Genomic DNA, 23,382 nt, shown 5'->3' with positions numbered 1-23,382 from the left:
GTTGTTTAGTTGCAATTTGTGGCTTGGCGCCGATGACACTATTACTTCATTGACGTGGCAGCGATTCAGGGCTATAACCGCGAAAATCGAAATTCGCAAATTGCGGGCATTTTTCTCTGTCACTCTAATTATGCCTACATTGGAGTAAAAGAGAAAGATCCCCGCAATTTGCGAATTTCGGTTTTCGCGGTAGCCCCGCAGGCATCGAGAAATGGGGTGACACCACACATTGAAAAAAAAAAACGATAAAAAAACTTTATAATTTATTCATATTAAAATAAATAAAATTACTATTTTAATCCGTCAATATCATACATTAAGTGGGGAAGTGTAATCCACGAAATACGTTAGTGTAGTTAATCTAAGGAATTCTCCATACCGTTGCTTTGGATTTACAGTACTTATTAGCTACACGAGTAAACTGAACGCTGTTTTAAATAGGAAAATAATTATATAGTACAGTGCAGTGATTGTGGGTCAGCGTCGGGAGTCTCCGCTTCATCTCGTTACAATCATTTTGGAATCTTCGAATCTGCTGAAAAAAAATCGCCGTTCAGATTTACATTTTTCAAGTTCGTTTCACCTGCTGTTTGGCACACCAAAGCGAGAAAAAGTATGTGACACGTACTTTGACCCGTCTGACCGCCAAAAAGATGTCACCTGACGCGCGCGGCCACAGCCCAATATCAACCTTCGTGCAATGCGACAAGGTTCACGATGGCGCGACACACGCACGAACGCCACGCCTATCGTACGTGGCGTTCAAAAGGGTCAATTGCCTTTACAACGATTATGTCAGATATTTTTGCGCGTTTCGTTGTGCCATTAGGTGACTGCATAATTCTGCATATGTGGCATTTTCAATCAAAAGGTACCACATGGTCGCTTATCATAAGGAGAATCTTTATACGAATACCCTGTCAGAGCGTCCTTATTGCAAGCGACAATGTGGTACCTTTTGCTTGAAAACAACACATATATTAACCTATATTTACCATGAAGATAATATCACTTAAGCTAATCCATACAAGGTTTACACGCCAACATTTGTTATGATGGCCGATATAAAGTGTTAACGTTAACAGGATAAGAATTTTATAACGAAAACTAAACGCGGAATTTTAAATAACGCGACAATTTGGCTTTAATCCTGTCACCGGTCACCGCCAACCGAGACCACATACGCGCGCTCTCGTATGTGACGTTGCAACAAATGGCATGCAATTTTAGATAATTGCTGGCTAAGTAGGACCAACTAATTCAATCAATCGACCAAACGCCGCAATGTATTGCAAATCGTATGCGATAAACGGGGACGTTTGGAGAGGCCATTACCGCTGCAAATAACAGTGTCAATGTGTGAATCGCCCTAGAGCACCCATACAACCATTTTCGGTCGCCGTTCCGTTACCAGACACATTTTGGTCACAAAGTGTGGTCGCCGTGTGCACATATTGTTACCAGTTTTTTTCGGTCACAATGTTTCGAAACAGTTTGGTAACGGTTACGACACATTGTGTATAGATTTGGTCACAAACTGAACGCAGTGTATAAAAAAAATTCGACACTGTGACCGAAAAGTGTACACACGGCGACGACACTTAGTTACTGAAAAAATTCTGGTCGCATTGTGTGACCACTTTTACGACGCTTAGTAACCAAAACTGTACCTACACAGCCGCAGTGTAGTAACTGTTACGACACATCTGCCATTTAGTTACTACTTTCTGCGATTCTGCGACCGGTATGGTTGGTTGGATAGTGCCAAACATATCTACGTGCTTTTAGAAACAAAACAGAGGCCCTACCGCGAAAAACGGATCGAAATTTCTATATCTGCCTTTCTATCGCTCGAATATGAAAGAGCGTTAGAGATAAGGAAATGTCTTTTTCGCGGTAGGCTCTCAGGTTTAGGTATAGCAACTAGCTTACAATGGCAGCGAAGGAATACGTTGTTAAAAGCTGATAGCAATAAAAAACCATCTGCAGTTAAAATATTTATTGATTATCCGAACTGATACAACGGAACATACTCAACACAACGCGACTACAATAGAACAATTATCCTAGTCGTAACGTATATAAAAATAAAAACTTACGTGTGCTAGTCTTAATTAAATTTTTCTTACTACCGCGTCTACTGGGGCCTGGGTATGACACAGTTCTAACATCACTGAATAAAAGCCCTACGTAATCTGGGGTTTCCATCATGCTGTCCTAGGGTCCTTATGCTTCAAGTTCAATAAGGATATTTCCATCTGAAATTCTGATAAAACTGTCCTTAATGCAGGTGAAGCATAAGGACCCTTCTCAGACGGAAGGCCATATATACCATCAGGCACACTGTTAACTGACAGAACAAAATGAATAAAAGTTACCTACTATAAACATCATATTTTTATAAAATTTTGACATTTAACATTCACTGCCAGGAACCCGCCTAGTGGTCGCTCGTATGTGGTGGTAAGCGCCCACCATTAATACCTACAACACACATCGCCGTGTGTATCCAAATATTCGTAATTCATCTCTTTTCTTAACCTTTTCGACGCCAAGAACGCCTAGTCGTCGTGCACGCAGCGCCAAGAGACGCTTATAGTTATGGCGTATGCTTTGTTTAAAGTGTTGTTTTTAAGCATAAGGTACCACATTGTCGCTTGCCATAAGGACGCTCTGACAGGTTGTTCGTATAAAAATACAAGCAATTCTCATCCTTATGGTAAGCGACAATGTGGTACCATTTGATTGAAAACGCCACGTATTGGTAGGTACGCTTGCGGACGTGATCTTGGCGTGAAAGAGGTTTTTGTACATAAAGGGTTAAAATTGGCAGCACCGAAGTGTGTTGCGGGCATATGTGAGTGGATCAACTTCTTTTTCGTATCGCTGCGTCTTATGTCGGCGAACACTCGCGAACGCGAAGCGAAGCAACGAGAATTCGCAACGAGACCGCCCACGTAGGACACTTCTATAGGTATCAAAGGATTGATTCACCCCGCGCCGCATCGCTTCGCTTCGCGTTCGCGTGTTGTTCGCCTACGTAGTACGCTGCGTTATTCTAGCCCGTCACTCCCGTCAGCCAGGCGACAATAGTAGCATAGTATGTTATTCTCTTAATATGATACGTACCTGCAAGACCCATTATGGAAAGGGTTTGTAACCATAAAAAATTATGTTTCGTGATATCAGATACTTTAAAACAACAAGGGTTTTAAGAGTGAGCCAGGTGACGAGTGATAAGAAAAAGTTGATTCACCCATGTTAGTTACACGCGCGCTCTGCACATCTTAATCCGGATCCAGACGGGTGTTACGTGTAATGTAAGATTACGTGTAATATAGCGTCAACGTGTGGACGCGCTCTAAGAACCGACAGGCGATTGATCCGGCACGAGCGTTACATGTAATGCTCGTCGTGCCGTCCACACGCAGAATTCCTGTTACATTATACTATAGGATGGATTACATTACACATTACACCCGTCTGGACCCGGCTTTATAAACGCACGTAGTCAGCGAGCCTTTCGAAAACAGACCTAATCACTCAATCAGACATGGGACCCGTTTCTCAAAAGCTTGTAACTTGTAATACAAGTGGAAGTCCCTTTCTAACAAAAGCTGTCAAAAAGTGACATCCGCTTGTATAGGGATATTACGCGTAACTCTGCTAAGTGGCGCCACTACCACAATCTGAGGGTCTATCGCGAAACAAGAAAATCGAAATTTCGTTATATGACATCTCTGTCACTCTTGCATCTTCCAGCGATAAAGAGGCAGATAGCGAAATTTCTGATTCGCGTTTCCCGATAGGTCCTCTGTAAACAAACCGCCTTGATACATCAATGTCATATTTTAATATGTCAAAAACCTGTTAAAGGTACAGTATGTATAAGACTCGTATGGTTTACTAAAAAGGCTAGTGCTGCACTCTGGTGACAGAACATTGCCGTAATATCCCATATTACAAGTTACAAGCTTTTGAGAAACGGGCCCATGGACGCACTTATAAGGAGCTCTTGTGTGGGTCAAAATTTAGCGAACTTCAAAGTATAGAAGTAAGTATAATTAAAACGGTGACATACCAGCCCGTCCCCATTTCTACAATACATTGGTTATTATGCTGTCTCTAACTGCGCAATGCCGTACAAATAACTTAGCACCTACCTAAATAAACTACCATATTGGGGAGCCATTCCAGAGTAAAGTCAACAGAAATGACAAAGCGGGGTATCCAAAAAGATTTATATACGGGCTTATTCCCTTAACAATAAAGTTATATTTGATCATTTTGACCACTTCATGATCGCCCGCTCAGGCACGTCTGTGAATATACTTATTGGCGACTTGAAACTCAACTAATCTTTTTGGGTAAATGCTCATAATTCATAATGCAAAGTATCTTTTTTTGAGCCGCTGAGATGGGATCAATGGGATGAAAACGATATAATTTGCATCAGCACACTTCGCATACGAAGATCGAGGATTTTCGCATCGTCCACAATATCATACCTCATCAGGGGCCCGTTTAACAAAATCTTGTAGCTTGTAATACAAGTGGAAGTGCCTTTCTAACAAAAGCTGTCAAAAAGGGACTTCCACTTGTATTACAAGCCATTTATAAACGGGCCCCAGGTCGAAATTCTTGAAGAATTCGTCCGCGAATTGCACTAACAGATTTCGATAAGATTTGGCTGGTTTTGAAAAGCTCATTTTGAACGGTACAAATATGAAATCAAAACTTGTACCGAAGAAAGGATGTAATTTTCCATCGAGTTACGGAAATACTCGTATCGTAATTCAGAGGAAGATCTTTTAGGACATACGGTGAAATTCCGCTTATATTGTAAGAATAGAGAACTATCTATCCACCTAATTTTGTCGAAATCTAACGAAAAAAATATCGACAACAAAATAAACTGGCCCAAAATGAACTTCAACAACTAGCTTACCAGCGCAGCGTCTAAACTATGTCTGTGTACAAAATATTCAAAAATATACATGAACTAAACTAGGTACTACGGCACTCTGCATACATGTATAAATCGGATGTATTTTAGTATATGTTATTGCTTAAATGTTACGCCCTTTGGCCCAGTTTCTAAGGCAGAGTATCAACTAGCTGAATGTCTCTTATAATATGCCAGACACAGAAATGACTTTGTATATCTTGACTGTATTTCAACTCTAATCGCCACGCCTATTATATTTAAATATAAAGCGCCATGGTAATCTAAACCTTACTGGAATGCATGAAGGTTAATATTCAAACAAAACCGTGGGCGTCTGTGGCCTTTGAGGGTCAAAGGGATGACCCTTAAATGCATAGTCTATGCCTACAGCCAACACAACATAAACATCATATTTTATGCATAATTAGACAAATTCTATTTGTTCCTGTATATTATTTCAATAGTAAAACTAATACATTTTCCGAATTGTTACTTAACTTTTACGCAGTATTTTAATTTATAACTTGGAAAAATCCGGAAGTTGATTTCTAGTATTTGATTTTGGGCAGATTTTTCAGGGTTTGCAATTGTTTTATATTTAAAAACAAATTATCATAGGAATATCACAAATAGTGTACCTTTCTGATGGCAGAAGTTTTTTCCCATATCTCTTACAAAATTATATATTTATATAAAGGTGATTTAGCCTATGCAACTTCTAACACTGATTTTGCAGTGAAAATCGATATTTCACTTTTTTAGGGTTCCGTACCCAAAGGGTAAAAACGGGACCCTATTACTAAGACTCCGCTGTCCGTCTGTCTGTCACCAGGATGTATCTCATGAAGCGTGATAGCTAGACAGTTGAAATTTTCACAGATGATGTATTTCTGTTGCCGCTATAACAACAAATACTAAAAACAGAATAATATAATTACTTAAATGGGGCTCCCATATAACAAACGTGATTTTTTTTGCTGTTTTTTTCCGTAATTGTACGGAACCCTTCGTGCGCGAGTCCGACTCGCACTTGGCCGGTTTCTTATTATTTTTTCAAGAATCAGCAAACAATTATGCGATATTAATTTCGGGCAAAAAGGTAAAATCATGCATTCAAGGGTTAAACGCTAAAAACAGAATTCGTCATGTATAGTTGTGCACGTGCACATGCACACCAGCGCCAAGAGCACTTTTAGGGCAAGAGTAACGCGACTCGCCGTTTTCGAGAAAGAAATCGTGACCCGCGTTCAAGGGCCTGACACTTTTTGATAGCGAAAGATAGTCTTATTGCGATTCCTATAAGAGGAAAGAGAAAATAGTGTTATGCTTTTTGTCTTTATCACCGACCGGGCATTTTTTCATGGTCGGGTTATGCTTATGGCATCATAGCAAGGAGGCTAAGGCGAAATACCGAAATTTATACGAGTGAAAAAGAAAAGACATTGGACATGCAAACCGGATAAATTATATGAATATTATATTATTATATTATTTTATATGAATATTCTTTTTTTCTTACCCCCGGTAGCTCGGTGGCGCGTCTATAACTACTTGTACGAGTACATATACTATGTCTATGCCCGCGTTACTTTTTCGTGTAATACCCTATTATTACCGCTATGTCGCTGTCGTCTGTAAAAGTAACCTTCACACTTACAAGTAAGATTTAGCTATATTGGTTTTCTTTCGCCGTTATCTTGGCGTGAGCAACGTGTCTGTATTTATATGACGTAAAGCATTCAAAAGAATAGCTAATCTTGATAGCTAATTCAACATCGTCCCCAAAACTAATCAATAGGTAGTCAAGGAATTTGATTTGTGCTACTTAGACTTAGTACTAGTTAGTACATTCGCAATAAGATATAACGAAGAGGCCAAGGTGTTTACAAATATCTAAACAAAGCGTCTATAGTCATGACATTAAATTGCATGTCCTACTTTTGACTACCTTGGCTGATCCGGTAGGTATTTGTTGGCGAGATGGCGAGTGTAGGTACCTTCATTACCTAGTCACATTAGGGATAACTTAGGGATCCTATTCCTATATGTATAAAGCTAACATTGCACAGATTTCTATGGAATAAAGTGAGGGAGTGTTGGTCGTTATAAACTATATATTTTTATAGAAATTTGACATTCAGTGCCAGTTACACCATCCGCACTTGACAGACTGATCAACGTCACCCGGCGCGCCGCGGCGGTTTACTAGGAAACTTTCCATACAATGTGCAAGTGGTGCAACCGCCCGTTTTTAGGGTTCCGTACCCAAAGGGTAAAAACGGGACCCTATTACTAAAACTCCGCTGACTGTCTATCCGTCTGTCACCAGGCTGTATCTCACGATAGCTAGACAGTTAAAATTTTCACAGATGATGTATTTCTGTTGCCGCTGACACAACAAATACTAAAAACAGAATAAAATAAATATTTAAGTGGGGCTCCCATACAACAAACGTGATTTCTTTGCCGTTTTTTTTTTGCGTAATGGTACGGAACCCTTCGTGAGCGAGCCCGACTAGCACTTGGCCGGTTTTTATAACAATGCCATGCTTTTTCATTGCCAATGCCATGAGCCAGAGTAATCTTGGTTCGAATGTTGATATCAAATACGATAAGATAAACCAACTTTCGTTCGTAAACCTTATTACAAAAGGCATACCTAAGGTCCACCGATGGACAGCTAAAAGAGTGTTGCTGTTAGTACCTTGTGAAACAAATTTAGCACGCAACATTGCTTAAGAGGGTCAATAGTTATTTGTTATACAAGGGTGCAAAGTTGTATTTTACCCGCGAGTGTAGAATTGAAACACGAGAAGTAGAATACATTTGCGCCCGTGTGTAACACAAAACTTTTCACCTCACTATAGCGAGGAAAGTGCAACATCCACAGGCGTTAGATCATCTTCATCACTGGAATCACTCATTTCTTTACGATATTATAACAGAAAACTCTGGAAGTTGTGTATTATTACGCGAGTCGGTGAGAAAAGGTTTTAAGTAAAAAAATTGTTGACAATGTTGACATTTCTGATGTATGAAATGTCAACGATGCGTTTTGAAATTGCATCGACTCATCTTATGCGTTCAGAATTATATTAAACATCATTATAAAAAAACAAACGTTTTTTATGGAATTTTAAGGTTTATGACTTAAAATCATTAAATAAAGCTAAATTTGGTATTTTTTATTAGATTCTCAAACCATTTATTTAATGATAATTAATATCGAACGAACCATTATCATGAGCGTTTTACGTTTTGTTATCTGTGCATTTTATCCACTAGTGGAGAAAGTAATTTGACCTTGGATGGAGCGTGTTTAAGTAGCTTGACAGATAACAAAACGTAAAACGCTCATGATAATGGTTCGTTCGTAAATCGGCATAAATATGATAAATTTTAAAATTATAGTTTACTAATAATGTACTTAGGTCACGTCATCGTCAAAACACGGATTTTAACTTAGTTTTCTATTGCGTCCAAAATTTTACCTCATACCATAATTAGCTAAAAATGATATATAAGAAAATGTATAATTATCTAAATTAATTATTTCAACAACTAGACATACGTGATTAAAATGTATTATTTTTAGGGTTTAGTACCCAAAGGGTAAAAACGGTACCCTATTACTGAGACTCCGCTGTCCGTCTGTCTGTCAGTCACCTGGCTGTATCTTATGAACCGTGCTAGATAGACAGTTGAAATTTTCACAGATGATGTATTTCTGTTGCCGCTATAACAACAAATACTAAAAACAGAATAAAATAAATATTTAAGTGGGACTCCCATGCAACAAACGTGATACCTTGACCATATTAAAGTGATATGTACAGGTCCCGAAATTGATTTACAAGCGAATGATGATTGAGGAATGAACGTAATCATACTGGCAAAATATGAAGAGAACTAGAAACATGTCTATTATACACAATGAGGGTTACAACTTCGTACGGATATATATTATAATATAACGTCTTTATATTTCACGTGTCTCCGACTGAAACCAACACAATATAACACGTTCGCGGCCGCCTAGTGACGTCATGTGTCACAGACCAAAATACTTCGCGACTGCTATAGCATTCGTGTCCGCGAGTGTGTTAAATTCTGACCTGTCCACCCTACTGTAGTCGGTTAAATACGAAGCGAATCTATGACGGACGTACTGTGTACGTCCTTTTCTAACAGAAACAGATTATGATATAACTTGTAAGTATTCAGGATAATTCGAACGTTGTTATAAAAATGTTCATACCTTATTCCCGTGCTCTTGGTGTGTCTGGTACGTTTTCACAGGGATAACAAAAATAGCAGCTACTAAAGCCGTAAGCATATTAACAGCGTTCAAACACTAACGATTATACTCAACCTTTTAGTAAATATTAGTTTTTTTTATTCGGAATCGACGCAAGTGTGATAACCGCCTAAGATTAGAAAATTTGAATAGGGAATATTACGCGAAACTCTGCGTAGGTGGCGCCACTACCACAATCTGAGGGTCTATCGCGAAACAAGAAATCGAAATTACGTTATCAATCGAAATTACGTTATCTCTGTCACTTGCATATTCGAGCGATAAAGAGGCAGATAGCGAAATTTCGGATTCGCGTTTCCCGGTAGGTCCTGTGTAAACAAACCGCCTTGATGCATCAATGTCATATTTTATTATCTCTGAAAACTTGTCTAAAACCTGTTAAAGGTACAGTATGTATAAGTTACTCTAGTATGGTTTCCTAAAAAGGAGTGCTGCACTCTGGTGGCAGATCATTGCAGTAATATCCCCTATTAAAATAATGCTTTGAACTATCCTGCACAGCGATTCTAACTTTTATTTACAACCTTGCCACTTAACGCAGACAGTTTTCTAGTAGAGAACGCACTCTAGGTTGAAATCTAATTTACACCTTCCAACTCAAGTTACTTCTCATCAACCATCTTGGGTATTCCCTTTGTCTCCGCCGGGCACAGATGGGAAAAGGTGCATTCATATGAATCATTCCCATCTGTCCCCGCCTCATGTGTGGCAACGGTCACATGGGGCGGGGACAAATAAGAATATACTAACCATCTGAGTTAAGCGGTATACTAAAGAGTAGTATTGGCAACAAATACACGCACACCATTAAACAAAGGGACACAAACAGTCAGTGTTAAATGGACTTAGGGGTCATTTATTAATTACGTCACACGAATTTCTAGGTTATTTTACCCTTCCCCCCCTCATTGTCACACTTGGTCACATTTGGCAAACTCCTCCCCCCCTGGTGTGACATCAGATTCTTTTCACGAAATCGGCAAATCGAATTAAGTATTAATATTTTATCAAAATATTTTTGACAAAAGAAATATGTATTAGTAATGAAAATTATATAACCCAAAACTGATTAGGAAAGAGAATTAAACGAATAAAAATGATTATCGTTCCAAAAACTAGTTATTTAACCGAATAAAATAAAATATGAAAACCGATTATATTGCGTATATTGAATTTATAATACGCGATATAATCCGTTTTCATAGTTTTATTTCATGAGTAACTATCGCGGTAACCTAAGACAATATTACGAATAAAATAATTAAAATATGTTTAAGTGACGCCACAAAGTTTTTGACTGCCCCCTCCCCCTTGTCACAACATGTCACATTTTCTTGACCCCCTCCCTCCCCCTAAACGTGTGATGTAATTAATGGATGACCCCTTAAACAACACCCCACACCATGTATGGAAATGGAAATAAAACACACATTATTAATAAATATACATGATATTTTATTGCATATTATACACTAATTAAAATGTCAAAACTTAAGTATCGTTTTGCATACGTAGTGTGCGGTGTTCGTCATATAAAACCCGACTGAGAAAGACGAACATACAAATGTCAATGTAATTCGATCGTGTATACCGAGCATTACTGCACCGTTCTAAGGAAATAGCATGTGAACAATTTTAAAAATATTTCTTTAGGACGGTGTCTGAGCATACATCGGTTGACATTATACACTAGTATAATAACTAATGTACAACGCCGTCTGGGCTCATTGGTCGACTGGTTCCCGAACTTGTAATACCCAGAGTCGCCATCAAATATATCAGCAATATAACATGATACTCGAAACTGAAATCTGTAGGATGTTTTTTCAACTCTTAGCAATACTCATGGTGAATGTAATATAATGTGTATATACTGAAAATTAAAACCATTTACTATGGGACTGACCCAAATATCACTAAAAATTTCATACATTTTGGTCTAGGTCCTATTATTTCATATTTTTTCATGAATTCAGGGTAGGTCGCTCTGTAGATATTCACGTCGCTAGAAAGGGCGTCACCCAGGGGCAGCAGGGGAGTGGGGCAGTCAAATATTACATACAACGTATGCCTTTCCTCTCCTTAGCTAGGACTACGGTGATCTCCCTTGGTCCATCAGCTGACGACGCTCTTGCTACCTACTACAATACTTCAGGTGCCAATTTTTTTAATTGACAATTATCACCTGATAATGGCAATTTTCTATACATTTCTGGAGTAACTTTTAACGGAACGGTAAGTAAGTTTACTTGATGAACCAACAATTCACAAACTCATAGATGTGTACATTTTTCACATTGAACCATTAAAATAAAGTGCAAAATTGTATACTCATTTAAGACTTTGACTGTAAGGTTAAGTGTATATGTCATACCGCTTAGGATGACTTGCGTCGTCGCCAGCGACTAAGTTCTTGAAGGAGTTGCGCACGACAAACGCAATTCATGCTAAGCAGTCAGATGGCAATTGTCGGCAAGGTTTCGTCGTTCGATATATGAGATGGCGGCAGCACAGCCCCGCAAGCGGGGCCCCGTCGACCAATCAGCCCAGCCCAATGCTCAGTCTAGGGTCGTCAACGGACAGTGCGCCTGAGAGCGCGCAGGAGCGCAGCGCGCCCCTAGCGTTTACCGTTGTTGTAGGAGAGGCACCGCAGCGGCGCTTTGAAGTTGGCCGCCGCTTGCTGTTGGATCTGGTAGGCGAGCGGATGGATTTTGAAGCCGTATAGTCTGCAACAGAAACAAGATTACAGATCCGCTGTCTTATATCTCAGCCACGGAGCGTCACGAGCGTGCACATTCACCGACCGCCATATATTTGTGGCGTTAGCGTCAACCGCGCACGCTCCTAACGCTCTGAGCGTGCCGACGCAGCCTTCGGGTTAGTTACTATAGGCCTACTGTTTCACTTAGATGGTTAGTAACAAGTTATCACGGTCAGCTACGCACTGGTTGACTGGTTGAACTATGTACAGGACATAGTTGCGATTTGCGATGGTCTGCCTGTGTCAGATCTGTGCAAAAATAGACGTGTAAGAGATATTAGCTAACCTCGGCACGAACTGCACGGTGGCCCGCTTGGGCCGGTACTCGGGGTGCACCATGAACACCATGTGCGGGAACCCTGTGCCGAAGTAAGCGCCGTCGGTGTGGTGGTGGCGCGACGACTTCGGCGTGTACACGTCCATACATTTGGGGCAGTACACCTTCACCATCGCCTCGCCGGGCACGTCGGACAGACCTGCTCGCAAAGTTTACATTTAGAACCGAACATTGATAAACTTACCCCGGGGTTTTTGGGTGCGGGATTGTTGGAACACCAAAAAATAGGTTAAAACAGAAACTATTTTAACATTTTTTATTCATAGTTTGGTAACTATGTTACAATAAACGTAGTATAATAAATACACGAAACCAATCCCGGACCCAAGACCCTGGGGTATGTTAATAAACAAGACCAAGCGTGGCTAAATTAATTTTTAACAAGCAGAAACGTCCGCGAACGATGCTACTAAGCTTAAACACTTATTTCCAATGCTATTTGCTTTGTTTTTTTTCTTCTTGTTGCAACCTGTTTTATTTTTTTCATTTTCTTGTCATCTTTATACAATATTACATATATATATCTAGTACTGCGCAAATACATGTATACCTACTGCTAGATAAGATTAAATGTGATCCGGGAGAGGTGGTGCTTCCTGCCGTCATACAGTTTTTACTAGTATGGAGGAATCGTTTCCTGCTCTTATGAACAACATGATGTAAATTATAATTGTACTTAAAGGAAATAAATAAATTAAATTAAAATTAAATATAATAAATTTAAAAGTGGAAAATTACTGCCTTGGGTGAGACTTAAACCAGAGGCCGCGAGTTCAAAACTCACCCAAGGCAGTATTTTTTCCACTTTTAAATTTATTCCAAGTGTGGCTAGTTCGAAAAAACGCGTTTGTAGAAGATGTTGTTGTCAATGCTCGTCAGTCTTTTTTGAGACCACGAAGGCAAAGTTGGCTTCGAAGCTTCGGAGGTAATTATCGTGCTAATCTGTTCTATAAGATACGCGATTAAGTCCCGTTTTAAAAAATAATGTTTAAATAGTTGGTTCTTCTAATTTTAGTCAAATCAATTTAAGCGCATATTAAACTGTGCACTCCGCATTTTACATTGTAGCGCTACAAGTCCTTGTGCCATCTAACTAGTTAGGCATACTTACTTTTTAGGTTTCCGTACCCAAAGGGTAAAAACGGGTCCCTATTACTAAGACTCCACTGTCCGTCTGTCTGTCACCAGGCTGTATCTCATGAACCGAGTTAGCTAGACAGTTGAAACTTTCACAGATGATGTATTTCTGTTGCAGCTATAACAAATACTAAATAGTACGGAACCTTCGGTGCGCGAGTCCGACTCGCACTTTTCCGGGTTTTAGGGATTGTAAATCTGCCCTGCTTATCGCATGTGCAGTACATGCATGAAAAACATCGTTTAAATAACTTATTCAAAGAGAACAAGATAAACAATCGCATGACATTTCTACCGCGATTACTGCATACCTATATGTTGTTATCACGGCAGAAATGGGTGGAACAACTTTTTCTTGTTGTTGTTCTGTCCCGTTGTTCAACGAACAATACCACGGTTTCTTAGAAGAAATGTTGTATCTTGTTCTCCTAGCATGTTTAATAGATGGCCCATCAGGGATATGGCTTATACGAGTCACTACCACAAAAATGCATGTTTCGTAAATTCCGTTATATATCGTGTTTACGAAGACGCGTGCCTTGACTCATAATGTCACGTTATTAAAGGTTAGATTTGACAAATCTGCGCGCCATCGTGGATGACATATTTTTGCCTTCGACTGTACTACCTATAGCATGAACCATGAAATCAGGGTTTTAAAGAGTCGTCCAGAGGAAAATAACTATGGCAATTAGTAACAAGAAAAAGATGATTCACCTAAATACACTTTTGTATAATGCAATTTAATGTACTTATTATCATCTGGAGTATATCCATACGTGTTAGCAAAGATAATTATAAAACTTTAAGACATATAATTAGAAATTGTCTATTATGTGCGAGTAATTAATCTGTTGACCTGTGATTACATGTTTTATAGATGTGCAAAGTCTAGCCGCAAGCTCTCTTACAGTTGTATGTCCATATACTATTTATACTGTACTTCTAATAGCCATATAAATAAAATAAATAAAAATATTATATGACATTCTTACACAGATTGACTAAGTCCCACGGTAAGCCCGATTAGGCTTGTGTTATGGGTACTCAGACAACGATATATATAATATATAAATACTTAAATACATAGAAAACACCCATGACTCAGGAACAAATATCTGTGCTCATCACACAAATAAATGCCCTTACCGGGATTCGAACCCAGGACCATCGGCTTCACAGGCAGGGTCACTACCCACTAGGCCAGACCGGTCGTCTCAACATAATAGGGTATTTGACTGTATTTAATATAAATTATTTTACACCATGCAATAAATAAAGCACCAGAAGATTAATACAGCAACGTAAACAGCAGTTACTTTTAGACACAATCTCTATTTTTAAAAGAGTAGGTAATTTGATCGTGACGTCACATGCTAGTGTTTCATATAAATTCCATAGTAGCAAATCGTTTTGACAGTTCGAAAAAAGGAAATGATTTGACTAGTAGTCAAATACCCTATAATTTTTTGTAAGTATAATAGTTATAATTGTAAGTATAAAAAATATATAATACAGACTACAATACAATAATCTGGTACCCACAATTAGGTACATTCGGCAATAATTATGCGTTTTACAAAATGACATATTTGTCAAAAACTTATTATACTGAGTAAGGTGCATTGGGTTAACTCCGAAAGGTGGATAATATTGAAAATTGCTAATATCTACTAAACTAGAAGCGTTTTCTATTCTAGCAAGTAAGCAAGATGATAAGTTTCGCCTCCCTCGTACCTATTTCATACTTAAGCAACACTTAAGCTACTAAGTGATGCTAAAGTTTTCTAAAGGAAATCTCGACATTCTAGGGAACAAATCTGTGCTCATCACATGAAAATTATTATTATTATTACTGGGAACACTGAATCTCCAACCTCGTAGAAATTTTTTGTCACTGACATGTGACCCAAATTATAAGGAAATAAGTGACTATATGGGAGAGGCATATGCTATAATAAATTCTTTCTCCCCTCAGGTTGATAAGACTGACAGGAATTTGCTAATTCAAAAAGTTATATCGTCTTGTTGTCGAACATTGTATGTAGCTCCCCTACAATGTCCTCATTGTTATACACTAAGTATTGTTGAGTACAGAACTACTTTCACATTTACAATAGGGTATATCACGAATTTATTATGTTACCTTAATTTACCGACGTTTCGACACAGGTTTCACTGGTCGTGGTCGCGGCTAACCCGACCCGACCCGATTGTAAATGTGATTTAATATATGTTCAAAACGCGAAAGTTTTAAATGTTATAGAACTATCTTTCGCCGAATTTTTTTACCTAAAGTTTGAGAGAGAGAGAGAGCGCGTTGAGGAATGGAGTTTGTTTTTATATATAGGTACATATAAAAGCATAAATTGACAGTGACTTGACTGTTCAGTAATTTAATGTCTCTCTGTGTCGTTTATACATTGGAAAGAAATGAATGTATGAATGGTCGCTCATCGCCCCGCTGCCGTTCAGACTGGCTGGGTACTACGCAAGGGCCTGACACTCTTTGATGGAGAAAGATAGTCTTATTGCGATTTCTATAAGAGGAAAGAGAAAACAGTGCCATGCTTTGTCCTTATCACCGACCGGGTGGCATCATAGGTAAGGAGGCGACGGCGAAATACTGAAATTTATAAGAGTGAAAGAGAAAAATTCCTATGCTGCCCAAGTTTTATATGAACATTCTTTCTCTTACCCCCGGTCGCTCGGTGGCGCGTCTATAACTACTTGTCTATGCTACTATGTCTATGGGTACTACGAGTACATAGTTTGACATCTTTTGTCAAATATCAATTTATTGTAATAGATTTCAATGCTCAAATTATCAATTTGCCTACCCCGAAATTTCATTTGGACTAATGTATAGATAACCATTTATTGAAACAAAGAAAATAATTTGTCCTTGGCGATTTTACATATATGCTTTTTTATTGCATATTTTTTTCCCATTTTTGTCTAATCAGATTCATAGTTAGAAGGAGTCCCTTTGTTTGACATAATTATTGAAAGTCATCATGTAATGATTGACATATTATCATTAGTCATAATTCTGAAACCGTTAACTTTTCAGTATTTTCCTCAGGTTATCCTATAGATAGGATAGGTTAGGTTAGGTTTGTTTTATGACAATCCTGAAAAGTTGCGCGTTTCTGAGAAATCCCAAATTATGACTAACGAAAATGTGGACAAAAAATACATTATGACTTAAAACTATATGGGAAACAATATAGACCCTAGCTAGAAACATGATAATACTTACCAAGTGGCAGCATAGGGTGAGTCTCACAGTAAACTCTGGGACAGTGTCCGAAGTCCCCGGCTTGGAATTTTTCTAGCATCTGACCAATACCTCTGTTGGCAACACATGATACATATTATCTGCACGGTTCACACATAAATATATTAAAAAAAGATCCAAAACAGGAATTAAATAGACAATAGAAGAAAAGACGAAATAGGTCTGTAAAGCGCAACATTAAAATTATTTGTAAAAAGAGGTAGCAATTAAAAAAAAAAAAAAAATCACATCACCTATTCGTAAAAGGGCTTTTTCTTCCCCGCTATGAGGGATCAAAGGGGCACTTTTCTTCCCTGATAAGAGGGATCAAAGTGGCACTCTTCTGTTCTAGGACACGATTTTTCTTCTTTTTCGCATACTATTTTTTGTGGTTAAATAATATTTTGGAACATAATAATTTCCTCATAGGTGATGTGAAAAGCAGTATGTGTCACACGGTAGCAAAATTATTTCCACCTTGGGCGTTAACACTTAAACCCCTCAATATGTTCAGGATTAAATTATAGAATCCTTCGCTTCGTTCAGAATCCAATGTACGCCCTCGCCGTAAATATGTCATTTTGCTCCCTTGTGACACAATCTACTATTATTCAGTAAACCAAACAGTTTTACAATATGCAAGTTTGTGTCTCTTTATAAGTATCGAGATACCTGTGTCAAGAGACACCGCACTTCCATTAAAATGTAGCTTTATTGGTACAGCCGCCATCAGATATATCGGAGCGGCCAAAGCGCTCACAAATATCTAAACACGCCTCTATTGTCAGGGCGTTAGAGTGCGTGTTCAGATATTGTGAACACCTTGGCCGCTCCGATATATCTGATGGCGACTGTACAGCAATTAGACAAACATTTTTTTTGTGTTCTCATTATACTACTCGAGAATATCTCAATGATATACATTTGTAATAGAGTAGGTATAAGTAATTTGAGCATGCAATACACATGACATTTTAAATATTTGCATGTGTTTGTGACAAAACATGTAGTATCTACCTAGTCGGCTCATAAGTTCTGTCATATACATAGTATCAAATAAAATCAAAAGTTTAAGTTTATTCCGTATAATTTGTACAGCGTTTGAAAGCTTATAAACTAGAGAATCTAAATGTATAACATTTATTCAAAATGACCGCCATAATTATCTACACAGGCTTGAAGTCTTCGTGGCCAGTCGTCAATGGATTCACGCACCACTTTCATGTCGATATTGGCCACTGCCGTAGCAAGAGATTTTTTTCAGCGAGTCTAGATTTGCATGAGGTTTTGAGCACACCTTTTCCTCTAAATACTGCCATATTTTATAGCCTAAAGGATTAAGATCTGGGCTAGAGGAGGGCCAATCTTCATGCCGTATAAAGTCGATTTTATTGGAGGCGAGCCAGGCTTGTGTAGACTTTGCCTTATGGGCTGGAGCAGAGTCCTGCTGGAAAACCCAATGCTGGTTTAGAAACATCGTATGGGATAGTGGTTTCACAATATTAGTCAACACCGTGTCTTGGTACACTTTGGCACTAGTTTTTACTCCTTTCTCACAAAAATGCATACTAGTGACGCCCGCATAAGAAACTCCCAGCCAAACCATCACAGATGAAGGGTGATGACCTCTTTGAATACGGGGAATGCTATTAGACGCTTCTTTACTATTGCGAGCGTACACTCTATCATTTTGTTTATTACAGTTTTCTTCTATGTCAAAAATTTTCTCGTCCGAAAACAGTATACAACGGTGCTTATTTTTAGCGTACTTCTTCAATAAAGCTTTAGATCTTTTAAGCCTTAAAGCTTTAAGCCGACCATTGAGAAGATGGCCAGTTTTTCGTTTATAAGCACGAAGTCTCAGGTCTTGATTAAGCACTCTTTTCACCGTGTTTTTGCTCAAACCCATCTGGAGGGCCATAACTTTTTGTTTCCTAGCGGGATTTCTGGCAATGCGTGCCCTAATTGCTTGTACAACCGCTGGAGTCCTAGCTGTACGCGGACGACCGCTTCTTTTCTTGTCATTTAAACTAGAGACCTCACTGTATCTTTCTATGGTACGATACACAAATCTTAGAGAGAATTTTAAATTTTCAAGTAGCTTAAAAATTTTAGTCGGCGAGTGACCACAACGATATAGTGCAATTATTGCGGTACGGCTATCTTTAAGCGTCCACTCCATGTTGAAGAAAACAGAAAATTGCAAAATTATACTACTCAAATATTTAATAAAGATTCGAAATTCAAATGCAGAACGGTTTTTGTTTTAGGAGTTCCAAATTTAAATTTTAAAGGCCAGTGACAGAACTTATGAGCCGACTAGGTATATAGTATAGTAGTTTTGATATCGCAAGTTAAAAATATTTGTAACCGTTTAAAAGATGTATATTAGTATGATACATGGTCATTAAAAGCAATGTATTGGAGATAGCTTTAAGCTATAGTAATTAAGTTAGATTTAAGTTATATTGCAGTGCCCTACAGGGTTTCTTAGCTGAACCAATAAAATGTACCAACTTGTATAACCTATGAATAGAGTTCGGACAAATTATCGCAAAAATAAATATGGTATGGAACAGGATAAAAAAAAATTGAACAATTTTGAACTGCAGTTTTGAGTATAATCTGGAAATTCAAAAATACTGTACATAATAAGAGTTTAATAAATCTTGTCCTATTTTGATATATGATTATTGATGGTTTTGCGATGATTTGTCCGATCATTGCCTATGAAAGCAATAAACACACTTATTACTGATTAATTATAATTACATTAAATATAATTTTGATAATTATCAGTACATGATAAGCAACTTAGGATTATTATAGATCGTGTCATTCACGACGACGCGTGCCTTGACTCGTATTGTCATGTCATTAAAGGTTAGATTTGACAAATCTGCGCGTCATAGTGAACGACACGAAACTAATTTAATGCTGATTATGGTAGCCAAGAGCAATACTTATGGTAAGGCCAATATGGATAAGTGTGGCTGAGGGATAAGTGAGGCCTAATTAGTCTAATTACACATTGATTAGTATCAACTATCAATGTAAAACAGGCCCCATAGGCCTAAACGCAAGTAGCAACTGCATACAATTACAAACTCGCAATAAACACTAATCATCAAGTATTTTATTAGGGTCATTGCGCTAGTTTCCCTCCATGCTCTAGTTTTCGTCCACTTGACGGATTAGCAAATAATATATTTCATTTTAAATTTTCTAGTTGCGAAATATAATTTACAGTACATATATTATGGTGCTACATTCTCGCACTAGTGCGTAAAGAGCACTTTTCGTGCATATGTCGAAAGTTTAAAGGGCCATATGTACTGTAAAACGTTGTTCGATACACGTGCGAATAGGTAATTCGCAACTCGTGTCGATTTAAAACACTCCCTGCGGTCGTGTTTTAATTTATCGCCACTCGTTTCGAATTTCCTCTTTTCCGCACTTGTATCGTAAATAACTATTCTATGTAGATAGATATATTTTTCAGACATTAACGATTGCAGTAAGTCGAAAGTTGTGCAGCAATGTAGGTCTATATTAATATTTCGTCAAGTGGACGAAAACTAGCACAATGACCCTATTATACATTTAAATTGAGATTGATGGATGGAATCAACACACAAAATTAGGGCAGTAGATATAGAACTAACCTGTTGGTCAATATGTAGCGGGCGTGTATCAGTCCATACAGTATCTCGGAAGCCTGCTCTACGAGGTCAGACTGGTTGGGATTATCATCCAAGTCATCATCTGTAGAACCAAACATCAATGTAACTTAGCATCAACTGACATTTTACATTAGTCAATAGTGTTGTGAATAAAGCCACAGTTCAGTCTTTACCTCCAATCTTGAAGTTATGATTTAACATTTTTGAGTCAGACCACAGAATAACTAATAGTACTACCGTACAGAAAATTCACTCCTTCACAAAATTCATATTTAGGTATAAAATTTTACCTATACTCGCCGCCTGCAAAAAAAATTGAAACTTATAACCGCGCACGAACCGTGAATCTTCTTTGCGCGCCGCAGTTTTATGACCGAGCTGTGTGTTGTCACTTGACAAGTTTTTGTACCTATACCTACCTATTGATTTATTAATTTTAAGATAAATATGTAGGAATTACAAACGTTGATTCTGTAAACATATTTTTTTTATCCTGAGATAGTATGTCTGATTGTCACGGAAGTAGGTATGCCACTGCCGTATTCCTTTGAAAATATGTCAGTCAGTTATTAATATTGTTTCTGGGCAATCAATATTCAATAAATTAAGGATGTTTTATACAGATTAGATCGAGATTTAGGTTTCGAAGCCATGTGTATCCGACGTAACCGAGCGGCAGCCCACTGCCATACGCCTGCCCGGGAGGCGCGCGGCCAAATGTACCTAAACTGCGTAGTGACACCCCCCTGGTCAGACTAAGCTAAGGCTTGATTTCCTCCTACTTTGACATCGGTTAAGCGTACAAATTAACACAATGTTCTATGGGCCCCCACAGAGATGCTGACGTCTGCGGCAGATTTTTCTTCCGACGATACGCTCGACCGACTTCAGCTTAGGAGGAAATCATGCCTAACTCTGCATGGTGTTTGCTAGAACAAAGTATGAGACGTTGCCGGACAAAAAATTAGACCGTGTTCCAACAGCCATACAATATCTATAGGTGCTTGCTAGCCGGGTTGGTGGGGCCACATAATAGAGAACACAGTAGTTTACGCCTAGTGCCCACTAGGCGGTTTCCTGGCATGGAATGTGTTGAATGTCAAGTTTTCGAATTTAAACTATCGTGAGACATATTAACTTAGCTAACTTAACATGTCGCACGAGTGGCTAAAAATACATGAGTGAAACCGCTAAGTTATCTAAGTTAATGTCAAGTTTTTATGAAAACATCATGTTTCTAATGACACTAAACTTCGTTCTGTCAAAGTTAGTGCAGAGATAGCTTAGATGGACACTTTAATTGCTTATGCTGACCGGCTGACCCTATATCAAGTTGGTAGGAAGTGAGAGGTTAAAGGATAAAGGCTCCAAGTCTCAAGTCATTCATTTATTACGTAAGGCAAATTAGGGGGGGAGAGGGGAAGGGGTCGACCGTGTCATATTTATTCTTACAGGGAGGGATGGAGGATTGATGACGTAAGATCACGTAAATGCGCAAGGGAAGATTATGCTTTGAAAAAATGCGTGCATCCCTTGCCGACAAAGAAAAACTATAAAATTAAGCAAAAGTTGATTACCTATTGCCAAAAAAAACCTTTTTTTTGTACAGTCGCCATCAGATATATCTGAGCGGCCTAGGTGCTCACAAATATCTGAACACGCCTCTATTGTCAGGGCGTTAGTGTGTGTTCAGATATTGTGAACACCTTGGCCGCTCCGATATATGGCAACAAACATCCTGGAGTAGTTAAAAAGGCATATTTCTTAAAATCTTATAGACTACTGAGAGTACTGAGGCCTTTTTCACAACATTAGTGTTAACATAACAATTTAAGGAAACTGTAGCTCTTAACTATACATCTGATAAAACAAAGTCCCCCGCAGCGTTTGTCTGTATGTATGCTTGCGATAAACTCAAAAACTACTGAACGGATTTTCATGCGGTTTCCACCTATTAATAGTGATTCTCGAGGAAGGTTTAGGTGTATAATTTGTTATGGGTACCCGTGCGAAGCTGGGCTGGTAGCTAATGTTTATTATAAAGCATTTTTGTATATGACCATTTGTTTGTCAATAAATAGATATAAAAAAATATGAGTTTTTCTAAGCTAATCAAACACACATGAAAAAAAATGGCACTGTAATGATGACAACTAAGAAAATTACATAGTAAAAATTAATAAAAAAGGGTAATTGCAGTGTGCTCAAGATTATCTGTACATTTTTAAAATTGATACAAATACTTCAAATTTTGAAATCGCATTAAAAAAGGCAAAAAAAAATGTGGGAGTTACCAGGCTCAAGGTCCAAGATCATGTCCAAGGCTTGTCTATAGTGCGGCACTTGTTCGTTCAGCCCCGTCAGATTAAATTTATCATTAATATAATCCTCGTCCACCTGAAATAGAACAACGATCAATAAGGACATTATCTTCGTGCATTGATGCATTCAGTTTTCCATGTTCGATTTACTCACCTCGCAAAAGAATTCGTTCCCCCGCAGCCCGCAGAACCATGAAATCCATGATACCTCCTCCGAGCTACTCATTTTCCTAGAACACACAAATATTCACTAACTTGGTTGTCAGTTTCTTGCATACAAAACCAACGCCTGACTGGGCACACTTCATCAAATTCGCATTCCTAAGATTGCAACGATGACTTGAACTATTTGACGCTAATTTCAAGTTTAATCTATAACGCAGTGTTTCTGGCAGGACTTACTTGGTCGTATTTGGCAGTTTATAACGTGTTAAACAGGGAATTAAAGCCGAGAAACCTCACCTTTTGGTACCTTGATTAGCCACGCTTGACGATCTCCTCAGAGGGAGACAATTTCATTCATTCACTATTTCGTCTAGTGATGCGGATATCCAGCTTTGTCTATGGTCGTTCACAGATAAAAGTAGGAAGGACACT

General features: G+C 38.4%; 1 protein-coding gene across 3 annotated transcripts; it reads right to left on the bottom strand.

The window, feature by feature from the left end:
- Nucleotides 1-250: 250 nt before the first annotated feature.
- Nucleotides 251-23,355, bottom strand: LOC134755079 (casein kinase II subunit beta). Of its 3 annotated transcripts, none has more exons than XM_063691557.1 (8): nt 23,248-23,355; nt 22,940-23,015; nt 22,759-22,861; nt 20,447-20,546; nt 16,764-16,855; nt 12,314-12,503; nt 11,895-11,992; nt 251-535 (listed from the first exon to the last, which is right to left on the bottom strand). In XM_063691557.1, exons 2-8 carry the CDS (start codon nt 23,009-23,011, stop codon nt 513-515), a joined length of 678 nt encoding a protein of 225 aa, XP_063547627.1. In that variant the 5' UTR covers nt 23,012-23,015; nt 23,248-23,355; the 3' UTR covers nt 251-512. The 3 variants fall into 3 exon arrangements, with proteins under 3 accessions (XP_063547627.1, XP_063547629.1, XP_063547628.1); XM_063691559.1 differs by having other exon boundaries at nt 251-532; XM_063691558.1 differs by having other exon boundaries at nt 23,188-23,333.
- Nucleotides 23,356-23,382: the final 27 nt, after the last annotated feature.

Source organism: Cydia strobilella, chromosome Z (genome assembly GCF_947568885.1).
Source record: "Cydia strobilella chromosome Z, ilCydStro3.1, whole genome shotgun sequence".
NCBI lineage: Eukaryota > Metazoa > Arthropoda > Insecta > Lepidoptera > Tortricidae > Cydia > Cydia strobilella.
Note: the sequence above shows the minus strand (reverse complement) of the source record. Positions and strands in the feature narration are given on the sequence as shown.